At 38.3% G+C, this 18,549-nt stretch overlaps 1 protein-coding gene across 1 annotated transcript in view; it reads left to right on the top strand.

Moving 5' to 3' along the window:
• Nucleotides 1-18,549, top strand: part of LTBP1 (latent transforming growth factor beta binding protein 1) — a 727,158-nt gene that overhangs the window by 515,922 nt on the left and 192,687 nt on the right. Inside the window, exons 16-19 of the mRNA XM_007938788.1 lie at nt 6,163-6,288; nt 7,585-7,710; nt 8,378-8,500; nt 12,711-12,830. Coding sequence (XP_007936979.1) covers nt 6,163-6,288; nt 7,585-7,710; nt 8,378-8,500; nt 12,711-12,830 — 495 coding nt within the window. The remainder of the gene's footprint in view (nt 1-6,162; nt 6,289-7,584; nt 7,711-8,377; nt 8,501-12,710; nt 12,831-18,549) is intronic.

Genomic DNA, 18,549 nt, shown 5'->3' with positions numbered 1-18,549 from the left:
TGGTTCCCTGTTCATGGTCTTGTAAGCTTATTTTGCATTATATACTTCTGTAACTGGTTGGTTTCTGGGTTATGTCATCATGTGTATTAATCGTTAGTTGTTGTTCACTGTTGTTGGTTCTCTGTCCAAAGGACTCTCTTTAGCATCTCTTGTATGGTTGGTCTCATTTAAACAAATTACCTTAATTTCTGCTTATCTGGACATCTCCTAATTTCACCAACATATTTGAGGGACAGTTTTTCTGAATATATAATTCCTGGTTAGAAATTTTTTTCTTTCAGGGTTTTATACATACCATCCCTTCTCATCTGCATGATTTTTTTTTTTTTTTGCCAAGAAATACAAGATTAGTTTTATTGCTTGCCCTTTGTAGGTAACTTTTTGTTTTCCCCATGCTACTTTCAGGATTCTTTCTTTGTCTTTGGTTTTGATGAGTTTGATGATGGTATGTCTTGGTGATTTTCTTTTGGGGTCTATCCTGTTTGAGGTTCATTGAACTTCTTGAATGGCTATATTCTTGCCTTTCATCATATCAGGGAAATTCTCTTCCAACACATGTTTGACGATTTTCTCTGTGGTTTCATTTGTCTCTTCCTGTTTTGGAATACCAGTTACATGCAGGTTATTCCCCTTGATGGTATCTGTTCTGGTTACCTAGTGCCACTCTGACAAGAATATACCACAAATGGGATTGACTTAACAAACAGGAGTTTATTCTCTTATAGTTCAGGAGGCCAGAAGTCTGAGTTCTAATTGGCAGATTCTAGAGGCTGTGTGAAAGCCCCTTGACCTGGGGCTTCAGCTCTGCCTCTTGCTCCCAGCCCACTGAATCTAGAGGCATCTCTTCACTCAGGCAGCTACTGGCTGCTGAGGCTAACAAGCCCAAGGTCTACAGATAAACTGTCACAGTCCTGATGTTACCAAACCACACGGCAGGTCATTAATTCAAGTCCATTGAAAGTCCCAAGGTCAGCAGAGCATGGCAGGCTGCTAAATGACACTTGAGATGGCTACATTCAGGGCTCAAGCATGCCATAAGCTTGAGACCATTACCAAGGCTGTTGTTTATATATGGGAAGCAGACCACATCCCTAAAGCAGCTCCTTAGCTGCTTGTGGTAGATTCTGCCATGGAGTTGATTGCCAGTCTCATCATGGGGATTAACTACAACCAGCTGCCCAACCACTGAACCAGGGCCAACTAAGTTAATGCACTACTTTAACTACCTCAGTATCACACATGAATCTTAGGCTTTCTTTGTTTCATTTTGATCTTTTTTCAGATTGATCCCTTATCAAAGTAGATTTGAGCTATTTGTCTTCAATCTCACTAATTTTGTCTTCCATTGGTTCAATTCTACTCCTTTGCCCATTCAATGTGTTACCTATTTCCAAAAATTTAGTATTAACCTTCTGGATTTCTATCTGTAGATTTGGTATCATTTCTTATTTTTCATTTATTTTGTCATTTTGTTCTTGTATTGTCTTCCGAAATTGTTCTAGTATTTTGTCTGTGTTTTCCTTAATTGTCAGTGTTTTCCCTGATCTGTCTTTCAATCCATTGAAGGTACCTAAACATAATTCTTTTGAATTCCTTATCAGGGAGTTCTAATGCTGCTTCTCCCTCAGGGATATTCTTTGGGTCTGTATCCTGGTCCCTTGTTTCTACTACTTTATCTTGCTTCTTTGTGTAGACTGTGATGGTCTTTTGACTCTGAGACATTGTGACTTTGTTGTATTTATATTTAAATGTATGATTGTATGCTGGTGTTATTCACCCAAGATTTTTTTTTTCATTTGTATTGTTTTTATATATCTAAGTAAGAAGGGTACTGTGTTCCTCTATTTGCTTGTTGGCAGCACTTAGATACTCACCACCTGTCTCCTGGTGGATGTGATAAAGAATGAGAGTGGTTGTACAGATCTCTGTTAGCGTTCATGAAGAGCAGTTCAGGGTGAGTTATGTTCCTGCTTGCTGTCGCAGAAGCAGTGGTGGGGTTGTAGGAGATGCAGGTACCATTGGGTCATGTGGGCATGATTGCTATCTCCCACTCAGACAAAAAAAACGATTAAAAAAAAAAAAACCAGCAAAAAGAGGACAAAAAAGCACAAACTGCATAAACACATAGGAACAATCGCCAAAAGAAAAAAAGGAAGGCAATAAATAAGAAGAAATATTTTTAAAATGCTTTTAAAAGACAAAAGGATTACACATAGGAAAAGGAGGGCAACCACAGTATCTCTGGAAGGGGGATTAAGAGAAAAGAAGAAGAGTAAAAGAATAATAGAGATAAAATGAGAAAATTGCACAAAAGAAAACTATTACATGGGAAAAACTAAAAGAAAAAAAAGATGGGAACCAGGAAAAGAAAAGATAATAAAAACCAAAAACTAGAACCTGGGAAGGGAAAACAAAATAATAATAATGAACAGTAAGAAAAAAATAATTTAAAAACAAACAAGCAAAATCGCAGGTGGGGTGTGGTGGGGCACCCAGGTTCCGTTAGAGCATACAGGCTGGCATGGAATTCCTCTTGGTTCACAATGTGTGTGGAGATGGGGGATGGCCATACCTCCATTCACCAAGAGGGTGTGGGGCATGATAGTAACAAGGGACATATTGCACCACCATTGTGGTTGTCCGTGTTGTCCTCAACAAGCAGTGTCTATTCTTAGGTCACTGGGATTGGGACGCTGCCACTTTAAATATCCAAAATAGCCACTTTGCTTATAAATATTCAAAATGGCTGTGCCCCCAGGACAGCCAAAAGTCCACAGCTCAGTTTGTCTCCTTATTTGCTGTTTTCCTTTCTAGTCATCAGTCACCAGTGTAGTTGTCCATGCAGCCCTTGGCAAGCAGGGCTGATTTTTAGGTAACTGCCTAGGTCCTAATACTACTTGTAAATATTAAAACTCTCTGTGATGTCAGGATAGCTGACAATCTGTGTCTCTGTTTGTCTCCTTATTCACTCATTTCATTCAGGTTCCTCTACTAGTTGGTATTTAAACCACTTCCCTGTCTTTCCTTTCAAAGCTCAGGGCTCCAGGATTATCTTCTGTGTCTGTGTCAGTTGCTTTCTCTTTTTTTGTTGAAGAGGGCCTAACTGGTTCATTTGTCCTAGTGTTGACTTGAGAAGAAATAATTTAAATATGTTAGTAAACTATGGCACAGGAATATATCCCATTTGAAGTAAGTATCATGTCTTTTTGAAGACTTCTGTTCATACATGTAAATATTGCACTGCAAAGTTATATTTGCAAAATGACAAAAACATATTTGATAATTGACAAATTGTATGTCAGGGAACAGTGACTACTTGATCAAATGTTTTATAGAAATCCCATATTTATGTTGTTGTTGTTGTTATGTGCTGTTGAGTCAGGCCTGACTCATAGCGACCCTTCCTTGGGCTGCTGAGGCAGTATCACCACGGAAGTAGATTGCCCAACCTTCCTTCCAAGGAGTGGCTGGTGGGTTTGAACCGCCAGCCTTCTGGTTAGTAGTCAAGTGCCTTAGGCACTATGCTACCAGAGTTCCCTCCCATATTTATAGCCTTTTATTTTTATTTTTTTATAGTCTTTTATTGTTTTTTGAATTCTTATACTTAGTATATTAATTCATATTCTAAGTTTTCTTTTTGCAAGTGTGATCAGTAGGTATTTTCTGCTTTAAGAAAATGGTAGAGAAGATTATAAAGGATGATAGATCATTACGAAGAAAACTAAATGCCAATATTTTCAAAGAAGGCTTCAACCTATAACATAGAATAGATGGTTAGAGGCATGCTTCTCAAATGATTGCACTGAAGAATTCCTATCAACAGAGAAGATCATTCTTACCTTATAGTCTAAGAATCTAACCTGGAGAAGACCCACCTGTTGTCTTCATATTTTTGTGGTGCATAGAAATAATGATTCTTTTAAACAAACACTTTTCTTATTATAAAAGTAATATACATGTTCATTATAGAAATTTTGAAAAATAAAAATATAAAGAAGCAAATACTAATTCCTATGATCCTAATACTTTGATATCCTTTCTTCAAATTTTTCTTTTCTGTGTATATTTTAAATTATAATTTTGTGTCTAAAATAATAATTTTCATATAATATACACTTTTCTGTCCTATTAATCATCATATAATGTGCCATGTTAGGTATAAAAATTCATTGGTTTTTTTATTGCCTTTTAATCATTTTTTATTTCATTTGAATTTTTTTCATAATTTGATAATACAGTAACTATAATCACATTTATTTTTCTGATAATGAATTAGCATAAATAGGCTCATAGAATAATAAGTAATTTGTAAATGTGAGATTTGCTCATACATTTTTCATATATCTAGATGATTTTCTGTGAAATACTACAACTCTGTGCATCTTATGCAACTTCTCAAGTGACTTGATTGAGCCATCTTAAAGTTGCGGTACAGTGATTGCCACTGTATCAAAAAATGAGGAATGTGGTTTTGGTTTTGGAGAGCAACTGCAGCCTTAATTTAGGACATTTCCATAGTGAATCATTGTTAAAGTACTTTTTTCACATCATTTTTGTGTAGAATGCATACTTAGGTTATTATGGACAATAGCACACCTATTTTTCTCCTCATTCAAACCACAGACCCTTTAACAAGGCAGTGATCTCAGCCTGTTATCCTCACAGTCACAGCCTTTTTATAGCATTGGGGTTTTCCTTGAGTCCATCCATACCAACATCTCTTTTAAGCATTGTTTACATTATAAAGACAATGAGCTCAAGGTAGCATGGTTATAAATGGGCAATTTCTTTGCTGTGTGTTTTTAAATGACTTCAGTATGAACAGCAACAGTAATAATTATAATGTCTAACTTTGTGCATATATGTGTGCCAAGCATTGGACTAAAAGCATTATTTAGGGTTATCTCCTTTGAAACCCACGGAGTGAAGTTGGTACTCTGTTTTCATTTTACATTTGCAGAAAGTTGAGCCTTAGAATGGTTAAATAACTTGCCCCATCCTACAGAACTAGTAAATGGCAGTAGGATTTGTCTCCAAGCCCCTGTTTCTACCAGCTCTGCTGCCTCCACTATACAAATATAAACAAATGAAAAACAAAACAAAACAATCTAACTGCCATTGAGTCAATTCTGATTCATAGCAACCTCCTTTGGGTTTTTGAGGTGGTAAATCTTTGCAGAAGATTTGCCCAGTCTTCCTTCTGCGGAATAATGGCTGGTGGGATTGAACTGCCAACCTTCTGGTTAGCAGTCTGGTTAGGCACTGTGTTACCAGAGCTCCCTATACCAATATACATCCTTACAAATAGACATTGAAAACAGAGTATCTTAGGGAAGTAATTCATCTCAGAAGGCCACTGGTGTCACCTCATGAATACTCTGGTCCTTAGGTCTCTGGCAGTTTAGCTTCCACCCACTGTGGAGTCCTGTGGCCCTGCCTCTACCATAGTATGTGTCTGTGAGTAGAGTGAGGACTTGGACAGGGTTAATCTGAACAGGCTTTCCAAGAAGAAGCAAGTCTCAGGCAGGAATTGATTTATATGAGTCAGGGAGGAATTCAGCACAGAAGAATTAGAACAAGATTCTTCTTTTCCAGTATAAATAAAATGTGTCCACATTGATATTGGCAAATTAAGAGTAAGGTATTCCTTGACACTTTGCTTTGATTAAAAGTGGAAAGTCTTTCTTGGGGATTAATGAAAATTTTGGAGGAACTTAGACATATTTGTTGGAACTTGAATTTGGTCTGCTAACAAATAGAAATTTCCTATGCATTTCTTAATTGGGAGAAATCACACAATGATTCAAGCTCTATCACCTAAGATGGATTGGAGTGGTTAGAAGCACAGTCAGAGGTCATCCTGGGAGTCGTTTTATTAAGAATTAATGATCTTAAAATGTTCAGCATGGCTTTCTTTCCAATTCATCTTAGAAATTGTTCTTTAAGAAATATTGATGACCTTGAATAGAACTACTGATCAATTATAACATGATCAATGAAATTTATCCCTGACTTCAGAGGTCACCTTTTATCTTCTAATTGTATACCTGGCAACAATAGCTTGCTAGCTACTCAAGAAACACAAAGTAATTGTTTGTAAGTAGCAATGGAAGCTTTATATTTATTTGTTTTTTTCCCACATTATTTTATTTATTTTTAAAGAAATCAATGAATGTACAGTGAACCCTGACATCTGTGGAGCAGGACACTGCATTAACCTGCCAGTGAGGTATACCTGTATATGTTACGAAGGTCACAAGTTCAGTGAACAACAGAGGAAATGTGTTGGTAAGAGACACCTTGTATAAACATTTATTAAATAAAAAATATTTGTACATTTAGAACATTTTTTTCTTGTACAAACCAATTTAACTATCTTGGGAAAATGATATAGTATTTAACTTTTTATCCATGAGCTAGTGGAGCTCATAAATGTTTGATAAACTCCTAAGATGTTATTACTTCTTGGTTCGTACTTACTATTTTGCTAAGGGTAATACAATTACACTCCTTGGGAGGAAGGTTGGGCAATCTACTTCCATAGTGATACTGCCTTGGAAACCCAAGGAGGGGTCGCTATGAGTCAAGTCCAACTCGACGGCACATAACAACAATAATACAGTTACACCAAGGTGAAATAATTTCCAAAATTTTTTCAGGTAAGTAAAATAATTAAGAGCTCCTGAAATAACTGCCTGTACACAAACATTTAGCAAAGACAAATTAATACTAATATATGTTGCAATAAAGTATTATATTCATCTAAATACATGAAATCTGACTTCTAACAGAAATTTCTAAATTGAAAATACATGCTTTCATGAAGCTATTGCTGAATTTATATAGAGAGGATCTCATAGTTTCTTTAAGAAAAATGAATCACAGTAAGAGAAGTGTGATAGTGTCAAGTACTTTATTTTCAATGTGTTAATTTTAGATTTAATGACTCTTTTTCTAGAAAAAAACAAATTTGTTGTAAGAGTTAAAAGGGGAATATAAAATAACAAAGGCATGTATCCAGTTCACGTGACTTTAATATGCTAAATACCATTACACAAGATACGTGGATTTGGCTGTTTGATTTTGTGTGTCTATTGGTGTAGAGGACACCCACCTGCTCCATTACATGACTGTTTGTGTTCACATTTAGGATCCTAGAATATAAAGTTGAAATGGGCAGTAGAGGTGACTTCATCTAGCTCCTCCCATGTGTACAGTGGATGAATTCCTTTCATGCACTTCTACTTGTTCGTGGCCAGACCTGGGAATTAGGCAGCACATCCCAGAGCTTAGAGGACTCCAGCTGTTAAATGGGTCCGAAGCAGCCCTGAAATCTGTCTCTCCACAGCACCAATGTTTTAGTTTTAGTTTTAGCTTTTGGAGGAATATGCAGCGAATTTATTGTCTTCCCAGCAATAGTCCTTCAGGTGTTTGAGGAGAATGATTATGTCTTCTTTTACTATTTCCCCTCAGTTGTTATAAAGGTTTGTGGTACACAGGGAATAGGGTATATCTTACAGAACAGAGAGACTGAGAATGCTTGCTGCCATGCACTAATCCTTTTATGCGTATTTTTGTTAACAGATATTGATGAATGTACTCAGGTCCAACACCTTTGCTCCCAGGGACGCTGTGAAAACACAGAGGGAAGTTTCTTGTGTATTTGCCCTGCAGGATTTATGGCCAGTGAGGAGGGTACTAACTGCATAGGTAATGGCAGTATTTTTTCTGATCTATAACTTTTCCAGATCTGGGTTCTTAGATTCCTCAAGGCCCATTGTTAGTCCAGGGATTATTCAGACAACGTAGAAGTTCTTATTAAGCACCTCTTTTGGCATGAAATCCCTGGGTGGTACAAATGGTTAAGCACTCAGCTACTAACCAGAAGGTTGCAAGTTCAAATCTACCTGGCTGCCTCAGAAGAAAGACCTGGTGATTTACTTCCAAAAAATAAATTGGGCATTGAAAATCCTATGGAGTACAGTTCTACTCTGACACACATGGGATCACTATCAAATCAATATGATGGCAACTAGTTTGGTTTTTCAGTTTGGTTTTTTTGACTAATGTTTGCCATATTAAGCACTGTCTTATAGTACAGACAAAGGGAGATATAAAAATGGTTTATTTGTTTGTTTTCCTACAACATTTTTGAATGAAGAGAGTTCAATGAGTGCAAAGATAAAATGCATTAAGTGTTCTTTTTGGAGCCAGCATGAATCAAAACCACTCCATTTTGAAGCATGTCATGCAAATAGAAGAGGTCATGGTGGAAATCTGTCACTTTGCTCTGAAATTTGAACTAACCTGGGAGCTGGGAGAGGTTTGAAATGCTGTTTTGAAAATAAAACTTGGCCATGTTTTCTGCTTCTTGTAGATGTAGATGAGTGCCTGCGGCCAGATGTATGTGGAGAAGGGCACTGCGTCAATACTGTGGGGGCCTTCCGGTGTGAATACTGCGATAGCGGGTACCGCATGACCCGCAGAGGCCGCTGTGAGGGTGAGTGCTGAGAGAATGAGCCATTGTGCCACCCCCTTCTCCCCAAGTGCTGAGTGTAAATGACCCTGACATGCAGGGCTAGGTCTAGATCCCAGCACTGGTGGGTACCTAGCAGGTACTCCTTTTCCTCCAACACCTCGTGTACCTTAGCCAAGCTCGTCCTGATTCCTGGACTCCCAGAGCCTGGGGGCCTCACTTCAGGGGCTCTGTTGGGATGATTTTCCATCTTCGTGCTCTCTTTGTTACTCACTTCAGTTTGACTTGCCTGGTATTTGGGGGGAAGTCTACATTAGAACAATTAATGGCAGAGAGTCTTAGTATAAACCCAGAATTAATTATAGTGTTTGGATCTTTCAACTGGGAACATGGTGCAGGTGTAACCAGTGTTGACATTTAAGTTCTGACCTTTTCAACTTGCTGCATTCCTTCCTGTCAGCTTCTTTCTTTTGCATGTGTTCTGGGACTTTCTTGCAAACTGCCTACAGAAAGACTGTCTGACCAATTCCAGGTCACATTCCAGTGGTGCCAGATAAAATTTCTTTATTATGACCACAGTGATGAGTTTTCTCTCATTATAAAAATGTTTTGACAAATATTTATAGCATGGCCAAAATTATCATCCATTTAATGTTTGCTCTCATGTTTGTGTCCAGGTCACAGTTCTTGTTGGCACCATCCTGGTACTTTTTTTTGGTAATGTTTTTCATGAAGAAATAAATTGAGCTCCTGCTTAAATCCTGCCATGTAACTATTAGGGGAAGGAGCTAGGGTTTCAGAGAATGTGGTTGAGGAGCCGAGGAATGAGGACAGTGCTGGTTTCTTGGGGTTCCCTTTCTTATTGCCTGCAGATCAGCCTCCTTGGATTAGAGCCAGGCTTCTAGAGTTAGAAAGGGATAGACTAGGTGGGGTACTCTATTCTCAGCTGTCCCTTGGCCTCTACATGTTGATTTTTGTCACAGCTCTGATGACCCAGGCCTAGAGGGAGAGATAATTAGACATTTTCTGGTAGCCTACCTCTGCCTCTCCTATTGGCCTCTTGCCTTGCTACCCCTCCCCTGCCCTGGGATTCCATTCCAGGGAGGAGTGGGAGGGTTCATGTCACTGGATTTCTGATCAACTTGGGATCAGAAGGGAACCATGAGCTCTCCCCTGACAGCCAAGAGGCATAGGACAGGCACAGGTGTAAAGTGTCCCCACTCTGCATGTGTGGGAAACTCTCTTTTTTCTCCTAAAAGGCAGCATGGGAATGGGAAAAGCACAGGCCATGGAATCAGCTTACAGCCCCCACACTTAGTACCCATGTGACCTGGATCCTGTCACCTGGGACCTTTGAAACTTAGTCATCATCTGCAAAATGGAAACCATGAAATTATCTTGCAGGGTTTTCATGCAAATAAAAGTGTGTTGCAGTTTCTTATATGGTGCCTGACACGTTGTATGTACTCAAGAAGCACTAGTTTCCTTAAACCTCCTCCATCCTGACCCATTTTTGTTTGCATTAGTTTTTCTCAGTACATCTATAGTTGTAGAGAGTGTTAAAAGGGGGGGGGCGCTGTTAGTTCATCTGACAAATATTTATGTGCAAAGCTACCTCTGCCAAAGAGGTCAAATACTGATCCTTTCCTTGCTTTCTATAAGAGTTCCAGGGTGAGGAGATAAAATATTTAAGTAATAACTGTAGTGCCAAGAAAGATGGAAAGGAGTAGACCAGAAATTGAAAATTGCTTAATTAAATTGAAAGCAGTTAGGAAAGACTCAGTAATACTCAATATATGGAAATTATTTAGCAGAAATAGTATCAGGGTTCCTCAAGTAAATAATACATAATTCTATCCCCATGAAAAAGCTTGAAAAGAAGGAGCCAAACATGTAATTGTTTTCTAATTCTGCCATGGACCAGAATCAAAGGTCCCCGGGCTTCTGGCTCATGGAAGGTTTTCTCAGCTGTCACTAACGAAGCTGCTTTCAAACAGTGCTGGTCTCCAAGGAGTCCATTGTACTTTACAGACATTATCTCATCCATCTTTACTTTGTTCTTTTAATTTCTTACAAGGCAGGTAGTCCCTAATTTATGGGTGGGGGAACAGGCAAACAGAGGTGAGAGCTGTGGGGAATATAGAGAAGTTATTTTGGATTGTTCATTATTACACCTTATTTATTGGACCAGTCTGTCTCAATAATATTCTCTGATTTAGCAGCTGTATTTCCATGATTAAAAAAAAAAAAACCCTGAGGAGAACGTAATGCTAGTTGGAAAATGAAACTAGCAAGCACCATCTTTTTGTAGAACAAGAAGTCCCAGAACATCTGACCTAAAAACAACCACTGTGTGTCATTATCTATTGGCAAGATTTTTTTGCTGACTGAAAAAAAAAAAAAAAATTACAGTGATGACCTGGTGCTTATTCTGTTAATATCGTCTTCAACTGTTTCATTTTAAGCATCTTTTAATCAGTAATTAATCAGTGAGAGATAATTTTTAAGATGTTACCACAATGAAGACATCCAAGACCCATTGGTATTTAGTGTATCCGTGATCCATTTCTTCTTTCACTTTTCAATTTATGTCAAAGAACCAGTTTTATTTTAAGTATGGTTATCTGCACCTGTTGCCAGAGTCAGTTGCAACTCATAACAACCCTAGAAGACAGAGTAGAACTGCCCCATCATGTTTCCAAGGCTGTCATCTTTACAGAGCAGACTGCCACATCTTCCTTCCACACAACAGTTGGTGGGTTCTGACTGCTGATCTTTCAGTTAGTGGCTAAGCGATAAACCATTGAGCCACCAGAGCTCCTTTTAAATATGGTCCTATGTACATTTATATTCATCACACTTGACATTAAATCTACTCATTTGAATTCAAAATCTAACTTTAGAAAAATAGTTACTTTAAATGGAGCTAGTACATTCATTTCTCTCTCTCTCTTTTGAGTTGGTCATAATTCAGAGAAGATATATTCCAAGATGTCTTTTCTACCTTTTTTGGTGTGTTAATTAGCATTATTATTTTTTTTTAATGAAACCATAATGGTAGTAGATAATAGTCTGTATTTTTTTTTTTAAGTTGGCAATCCCACGTAGAGCTCCAGAATTCTGGATTTAAATTTTCCGATCAATGGCATTAACTGGTGAGGGCTGGAAGAGAAGGTTCATTAATACCCATGAACTCCTGCTCTCTCTCCTTCCCTCCATTTCACTAAAAATATTTCAGAATCTTTATATGTACGTGTGTGTGTGTGTGTGATGGTTATTATTGTGGCAATATATGTAATAAAGTATTTGCTATTTCAACATTCTTCCCATGTAAAGTTCAGACACATTAACTTATGTTCATCATGTTCAACTATCATCCTTATCTCTTCAGTCCCCCTTTCCTTCTCCCTTCTGCCCACCCCTGGCAGCCACTAATACACTTTGGTCTTTGAACTCTATCCTATACCCTACTTTTCTCCCATTTTGCAGTTGTCAAAAGTTGTTGCAATGATCTCAGTTAGTCTCAACCATTTTTAAGGTGTTTTTTCTTCCCCATATCAAAAAGAGCTATGGTTAATAAGTTAGCTATGAATATAAAAAAATAAGGAGTATTTTCACAAAAAAATATTACCATATGATCATATCACCAAGCTTTCTGTAAAATCTTGGAAGTATGTGATGAATTTATTCTCATCTCCCATTCTTTCCCTACCACCAAGGGATTTCTATCATATGAAAGGTTTTCAGTTATTTAAATGTAGGGTTCGTTAAATTTAAATTATTTAAATCTTGGGTTCATTAAGCCAAAATGAAGATTTCCATAGAGCAGTTCTGCAGAGAAAACTTCTGACCAGGTGGCTATGCAGCTTCCTCACTCTCATCCCCATTCCTTGTATTTCTTTCTGGTAAGCTTTGCTATCCTATGAAAGGTTTGATGTCCAGAAAGTGACCCCAGAGGATTTGTCAGTTCTCAGGATAGGCCAGCCTGGCCCTGCCAGTTGAAGAATCTGAGGCCAAGTTCTTCCTTAGAACGTACGCAGATATTTTTGTCAAGGTATATCTAACCATGCATTATGGTTATATGCTTAAATGTGGACCCAACATGTCACTTACCAGTTATTGTTTTTCTCTACTGCAATGTAGATACAACATGTTTCTTTTCCCTCTTCACAAAGTCTGTTTTTGCTTTAATATTCTGATGAAATGTATGTGACTGAGCTTTTTGATATTTCAGATATTAATGAATGTCTGACTCCAAGTACTTGCCCAGATGAGCAGTGTGTGAATTCTCCAGGGTCTTATCAATGCGTTCCTTGCACAGAAGGATTCCGAGGCTGGAATGGAGAATGCCTTGGTAGGTACTCTAGTGTTCTCATCAAAATTGGTTTCTTTTGTATTGTATGTTTTCTGATAGAGTAGTGGAATGCCAGTTGAGACCTCTTTTACAATGAAAAAAATATGGAATGTAATAAACTTACGTAATTCTAAGAAAAATAAGTCACTTTTAATCATGGAGAAAATAAGAAAATGTGTTGGTATGAAGGATGTGAGATTTCAGATGGGTCAAATAAAAATCTGATTGAAAAAAATTGCTTTCCAGCATCTGATAAATAACCCAGACTAAATAAAATAATAAGCATGACAGAGAGAAGAGAGATAGAGAGGATGCATAAGAAGAAGCTACCACAGACAAATAAAAGTTGATTTTTTTTAATTGGGAAAAAAAAAAAAAAAACTTGGCAAAAGAAGTAGCAAATGGCCTAGGCCCCTTATATTCATTCATTTAAATATTTAATAAACAATGACTGAGTACCTATATTAGGCAATGAGGGCAATACAGTACTAATTTGCTTTGATCCTAATTCTTGTTGTTGTTTGTTGCCATGGAAGTCAGTCGACTTAATGGTGACTCCATGTACAACTGAATGAAATGCTTCTTTGTGCCATCCTCATAATCATTAGTGTACTCAACTCCATCGTTGAAGGCACTGTGTCTTTTGAGTGTCTTCTAGCCTAGGGGCCTCATCTTCTAGCACTATGTTGGTTAGTATTCTGTTGTGATCCATAGGGTTTTCATTGGTTCATTTTCAGCTTCCTAGCCTGGAAGCTTTGCTGAAATTGGGCAAGTTTCTGTCTATCTCTGTTACAGGTAGCTTCCCCCTTTAATGGCTTTCCTCTGTGTATCTGTCTATGTGGTTAAAGCACTTGGCTACTAACCAGAAGATCAGCAGTTCAGACCTACCAGCTTCTCTGTGGGAGAGAGATGAAGCAGTCTGCTTCTGTAAAGATCTACAGTCTTGGAAACCTTATGGAGCAGTTCTATTCTATCCCTCCAGGGTTGCTGTGAGTCCGAATTGACTCGATGGCAGTGGGTTTGGTTTATCTGTCTATATAAATATGATCTTCCTCTTAAAATATTAACTCTTTTCCACTCCATGCCAGAATTCTGAGTATGAGTTCAACTCTTCAGTTATTCCATCTCCCTTTCTTCCACAAATGTTTATTTAAGAATACATATCTAGTTATACTAACTACTAGGGATACGTGGAGAAAAAAAACTGATACGATATCTTTTTTATGGGACCTACTGTGTAGTGGAAGGTGTGTTCTGGTGGCATAGTGGTAAAGCTCTCAGCTGCTACCTGTTAGGTCGGAGGTTCAAGCCCATCAGTGGCTCTGCAGGAGAAAGATGTGGCATTCTGCTTCTATGAAGATTTATACCTTGGAAACCCTATGGGGCAGTTCTGCTCTGTCCTGTAGGACCACCAAGAGTCAATATCAACTCAACGGCAATGGGTTTTGGTTTACTGTCTAGTCAAAGAGACAGACATCCACCCAGACATCTCAGAAATAAATGCAAATGTACAAGTGGGACATGTGATAGGAGGTTATGCAATGCTAGGAGGGCATATGATAGACAAGTTCCCTGAGATTTAGCTGGAGTTTAACTGGGGAAGGAGACATGACAAAAAGAGAATATTTTGGGCAAAGAAACAGCATATGCAGAGGACTTGTGGAATAAGTAAGTAGGCATGTTTCAGAGCTGAAAGACCAGTTTGGCTGAAGAGTAGAGAAAAGAGGACAGACAGTTTTCTGTAAGGTGAGGGAGCAGAAAACACAGGCCCACTGGCTCCTGTTAAAAATGTTGGTCTTTATCCTGAGAGCTCTGGAAAGGCATTTAGGTGCTTTTAAAAGGTGTAGAATAGAGTAGGGGTGGCAGAAGCATTCCCAGTTTCAAAGCCTTTGCCTCATCACGAAGCAACACCAGCTCAGCCTCTGGACCTGATGCAGGCAGCACCCGGCCCTGAGCCCCGCTACCTCCTCCCATGTGTCACTGCCACTAAATAGGAAACATAAAATTGCAAGAAGAAGCAAAAATTTCACTAATTTTTCCTTTGATGGGCATTTGTTTATGTAATTGGTGCTACCCAGAAAGTGTATTTGAGTCTAATTTTCCCATTTGGAACAAATTTCATAGTTACCTATTAAGGTCCCATACATGTTCTTCATTTTCATATGCTTATGCATATAATCCAGGCACAGAACCTGAACTTTACCTTAAACGCTAAACTTCACACTATTAGTGTAAACACTACACTGTTGTTGTTGTTATGTGCCATGGAGTCGGACCCAACTCATAGCCACCCCTCCTTGGGTTTCTGAGGCAACGTCACTATAGAAGTAGATTGCCCAACCTTCCTTCCGAGGAGTGGCTGGTGGGTTTCAACTTCCAGCCTTCTGGTTAGCAGTCAAGTGCCTTAGGCACCACACTACCAGAGCTCCTAAAACACTACCCTAGTTTATAAATTTACTAATAGAATGTGACTGACCAAATTGACAGTGATAACTGTTCAAAATAAATGCATTTATTTAGGTGGAATAGTAATAGCAAGTGAATTTGTATACCCATGTGTATGAAATCAACCTCATTGTGACTACTTTGCTCCAGTTTAGTGATAGAAATGCAACACCTTGCTTAAAAATTATTTTACTTTGCCAACCATGACTAGAATCATAAGTAGAAATATTAGGTCACTGTATTACTCAACCACTAAACCGCTTATTCCAAGCAATAACTGTCTTTTTTGCATTGTTAAGGTCATGCATATCCTATTATTAAAAGTAGGCAGTATGTTTTCCCTTCTATTTTAAATAGGCCCTTATATAATCTACAGATCAAGCCACTCCCCTGTGACATAATTGCAGGCTCCCTTCATTGTTCATACTGGACTTGCAGCTCTTCTAAACTTCTCATGAGGGGTTTTGCAGGTTATACCGAAATGAATTTTCCATCTTAATTTTTTATGGTAGGAGAGCTTTCAAATGTCAAGTTGAGTGTGACTTAAAGCAGATATTGCAACATGACCTTCTCATATTGAGCCAATGAGTTGATTGGATTTCTTTGCTATATTCTGATAATGTGAATGAAAGCTCAGCCCTATCTTTGTTTTTGTGCCTTTGTACATTTCACTTTTCACCACTGTACCTCTAGTACTCTAAACTATGTTCCAAAATGTTGCAGTCCTTACTTAAGCCTGCTTTTTAGTTAAGTTCATTGATAACACAAATTGATATATATTTCTTCATTTAACAAATATACAGAGCACCTACTATGTACCAGATAGGAGCTCTGGTAGCGTAGTGCCTAAGGCACTTGACTGCTAATTAGAAGGCTGTGGTTCAAACCCACCAGCCACTCCTCGGAAGGAAGGTTGGAAAATCTACTTCAGTAGTGATACCACCTCGGAATCCCAAGGAGGGGTCGCTATGAGTCGGGTCCGACTTGATGGCACATAACAACAACAATGTACCAGATATTTCTCCAGATCCAGGGGACTCAGAGTATATAAAATAAAATTCCTTCCCTTGTTGTGCTTACATTCTAGTGGAGGGAAGTAAACAAGTGAACTATATTTTATGGCAGATGTGATGAGTTTCACAAAGAAAAATAAATCAACATGAGAAAGGAGTGCTGGAGAGAGATGTCATTCATGATCGGGAAGATGTCAGATGACAAGATAGCAACAAGGTGTCCCTTGTTCATGATTTGTCTATAACAGTTATCTGTGACCAGTTGTGTCTTCTATATCCTTTCAGTCCAGATACTTTGGGATGCATTTAGAGATTTTTTTTTTTCAAATTCTAGTTTGTTATATGAAAACATTAAAACCACCAATTGCCCTTGATTTGATTCTGACTCATGGCAACCCCATGTATGTCAGAATAAAACTGTGTCCCATAGAGTTTTCAGCGGCTGACTTTTCAGTAGATCAACAGGCTTTTCTTTGAGGCAGCTCTGGGTAGACTTGAGCCTCCAACCTCTTATTAGAAACCAATCACCTTAACCATTCATGCCATCCAGGGACTCCATGAGAACATTAAGGACTTATAAAATTTTTCTCATCATCTTACTGTTTTAGAGAAAAATCCTACACTTAGTATTTGTTAGTTGTAATCTGCACATATGATAATCTTCACAGATCTGTTGTCTGTTGCATACCATAAATCCTAGTGTCCGTTTTCTTTTTTCTACAGCCCTCCTCTCACTGACTGCATATTTTTATGGTATCAAATATGTACACTGTTTCACATTATGTAGTATTTTTAAAACTCACCACTCTTCACGTAGATATGGTTTGTTTTTTCAGTTAATCAGTTTCATTAAGAATCATGATTTCAACCCCTATATCGTATAAGGGATAGCATCCCTGGTGGTGCAGCGATCAAGCAGTCTGTTGATAACTGAAACATTGATGATTCAAACCCACCAGCTACACTGTGGAAGAAAGATGTAGCAGTCTGCTCCCATAAAGATTTATACCCTTGGGGATCTTATGGGACAGTTACACTGTCCTATGGAGTCTCTCTGAATAGGAATTGACTTGATGACAAAGGATTTGGTTGTTTCTCTCTTTTTTAATTGTACAGGGATTGATACCAGTTAAACTTTCTGCTTCTTTCATTGACTAAATGATGAACTTGCTGAAACCATTAATGGTGGCCTCTTTATATTCATGCTGTGTAAGCAATATCTTACTGATTGATGCCTCTCCTTGATTTACGAATTAGAGCAGAAATGTTTTAGGCTGAAACAGGTACAATGCTAGCAGATGTTCTGGGGACCATTTTTTTTCCTAGTGTTCTAATTCTGAGCATAGAAACTCAACAGTTTATTGTCCGTTTCAAAATATCTATCATTGTCAAGGTCTGCCTAACACCAATCATACCTTAATGCTTTCTGGCAACTCTTGTTGGCTCTTCTGTTAATGTAGCTTCTTTCAAGTTGTGGATTGCAGTACTCTCTCGAGAGGCACTTTTCATCATTCAACACTGTATTCCTTGGACTCACATTCAGCCTGGACTTGTTGCCCACTCGATCCTGCCTCTAATGACTATGTCATCACCCTGAGTTCTGGCAAGTCCCAACTGGCTTCTCCAACCTGGTCCTTTCTTGAGAGAAGCCAGCCTGTCAGGTACTCAGTTTATAGGTTTCTCTTGACAATTAGAGAGCTCATCTGATTCAAACCTGGCTATAGCCATCCCCTAAAGGACATTCTCTAATATTTAATTATTTAAGGGTACATTCAGTATCTCTAATACAGAGATCTTTCCCTGAATTTAGACAGACTTGGGCAAGAGTGAGCTCTCTGAAGCTTAGTTTTATTATTTGCAAAATGAGGATCAAAATACTTCCTTCAGAGTCAAAATTAACTAAGTGATTAGAAGCACCTATTAAGGTGTCTTGCTAAGGTTGTTATGTTGTTGTTGTTATTATGTGCTGTTGAGTCAGACCTAACTCATAGCGACCCCTCCTTGGGTTTCCGAGGCAGTATCATTATGGAAGTAGATTGCCCCATCTTTCTTCGAAGGAGTGGCTGGTGGGTTTGAACCACCAGCCTTCTGGTTAGCAGTCAAGTGCCTTAGGCACTATGGGCCCAATAAATGTTATAACCCTTCTTTCCCTCATGCTACCTCCCTCCCTTTACCTCCTTGTCCCAAAATAAAGAAATGCAATAGTAACTGTTACTTATTAAAGTAAGTTATATGCCAAATCTTCTTTCCTCTGGCTTTCT

This window comes from Orycteropus afer, unplaced genomic scaffold, assembly GCF_000298275.1.
Source record: "Orycteropus afer afer isolate SDZICR_OR568_19922 unplaced genomic scaffold, OryAfe1.0 scaffold00054, whole genome shotgun sequence".
NCBI lineage: Eukaryota > Metazoa > Chordata > Mammalia > Tubulidentata > Orycteropodidae > Orycteropus > Orycteropus afer.
This window is presented reverse-complemented; position numbering and strand designations above follow the sequence as displayed.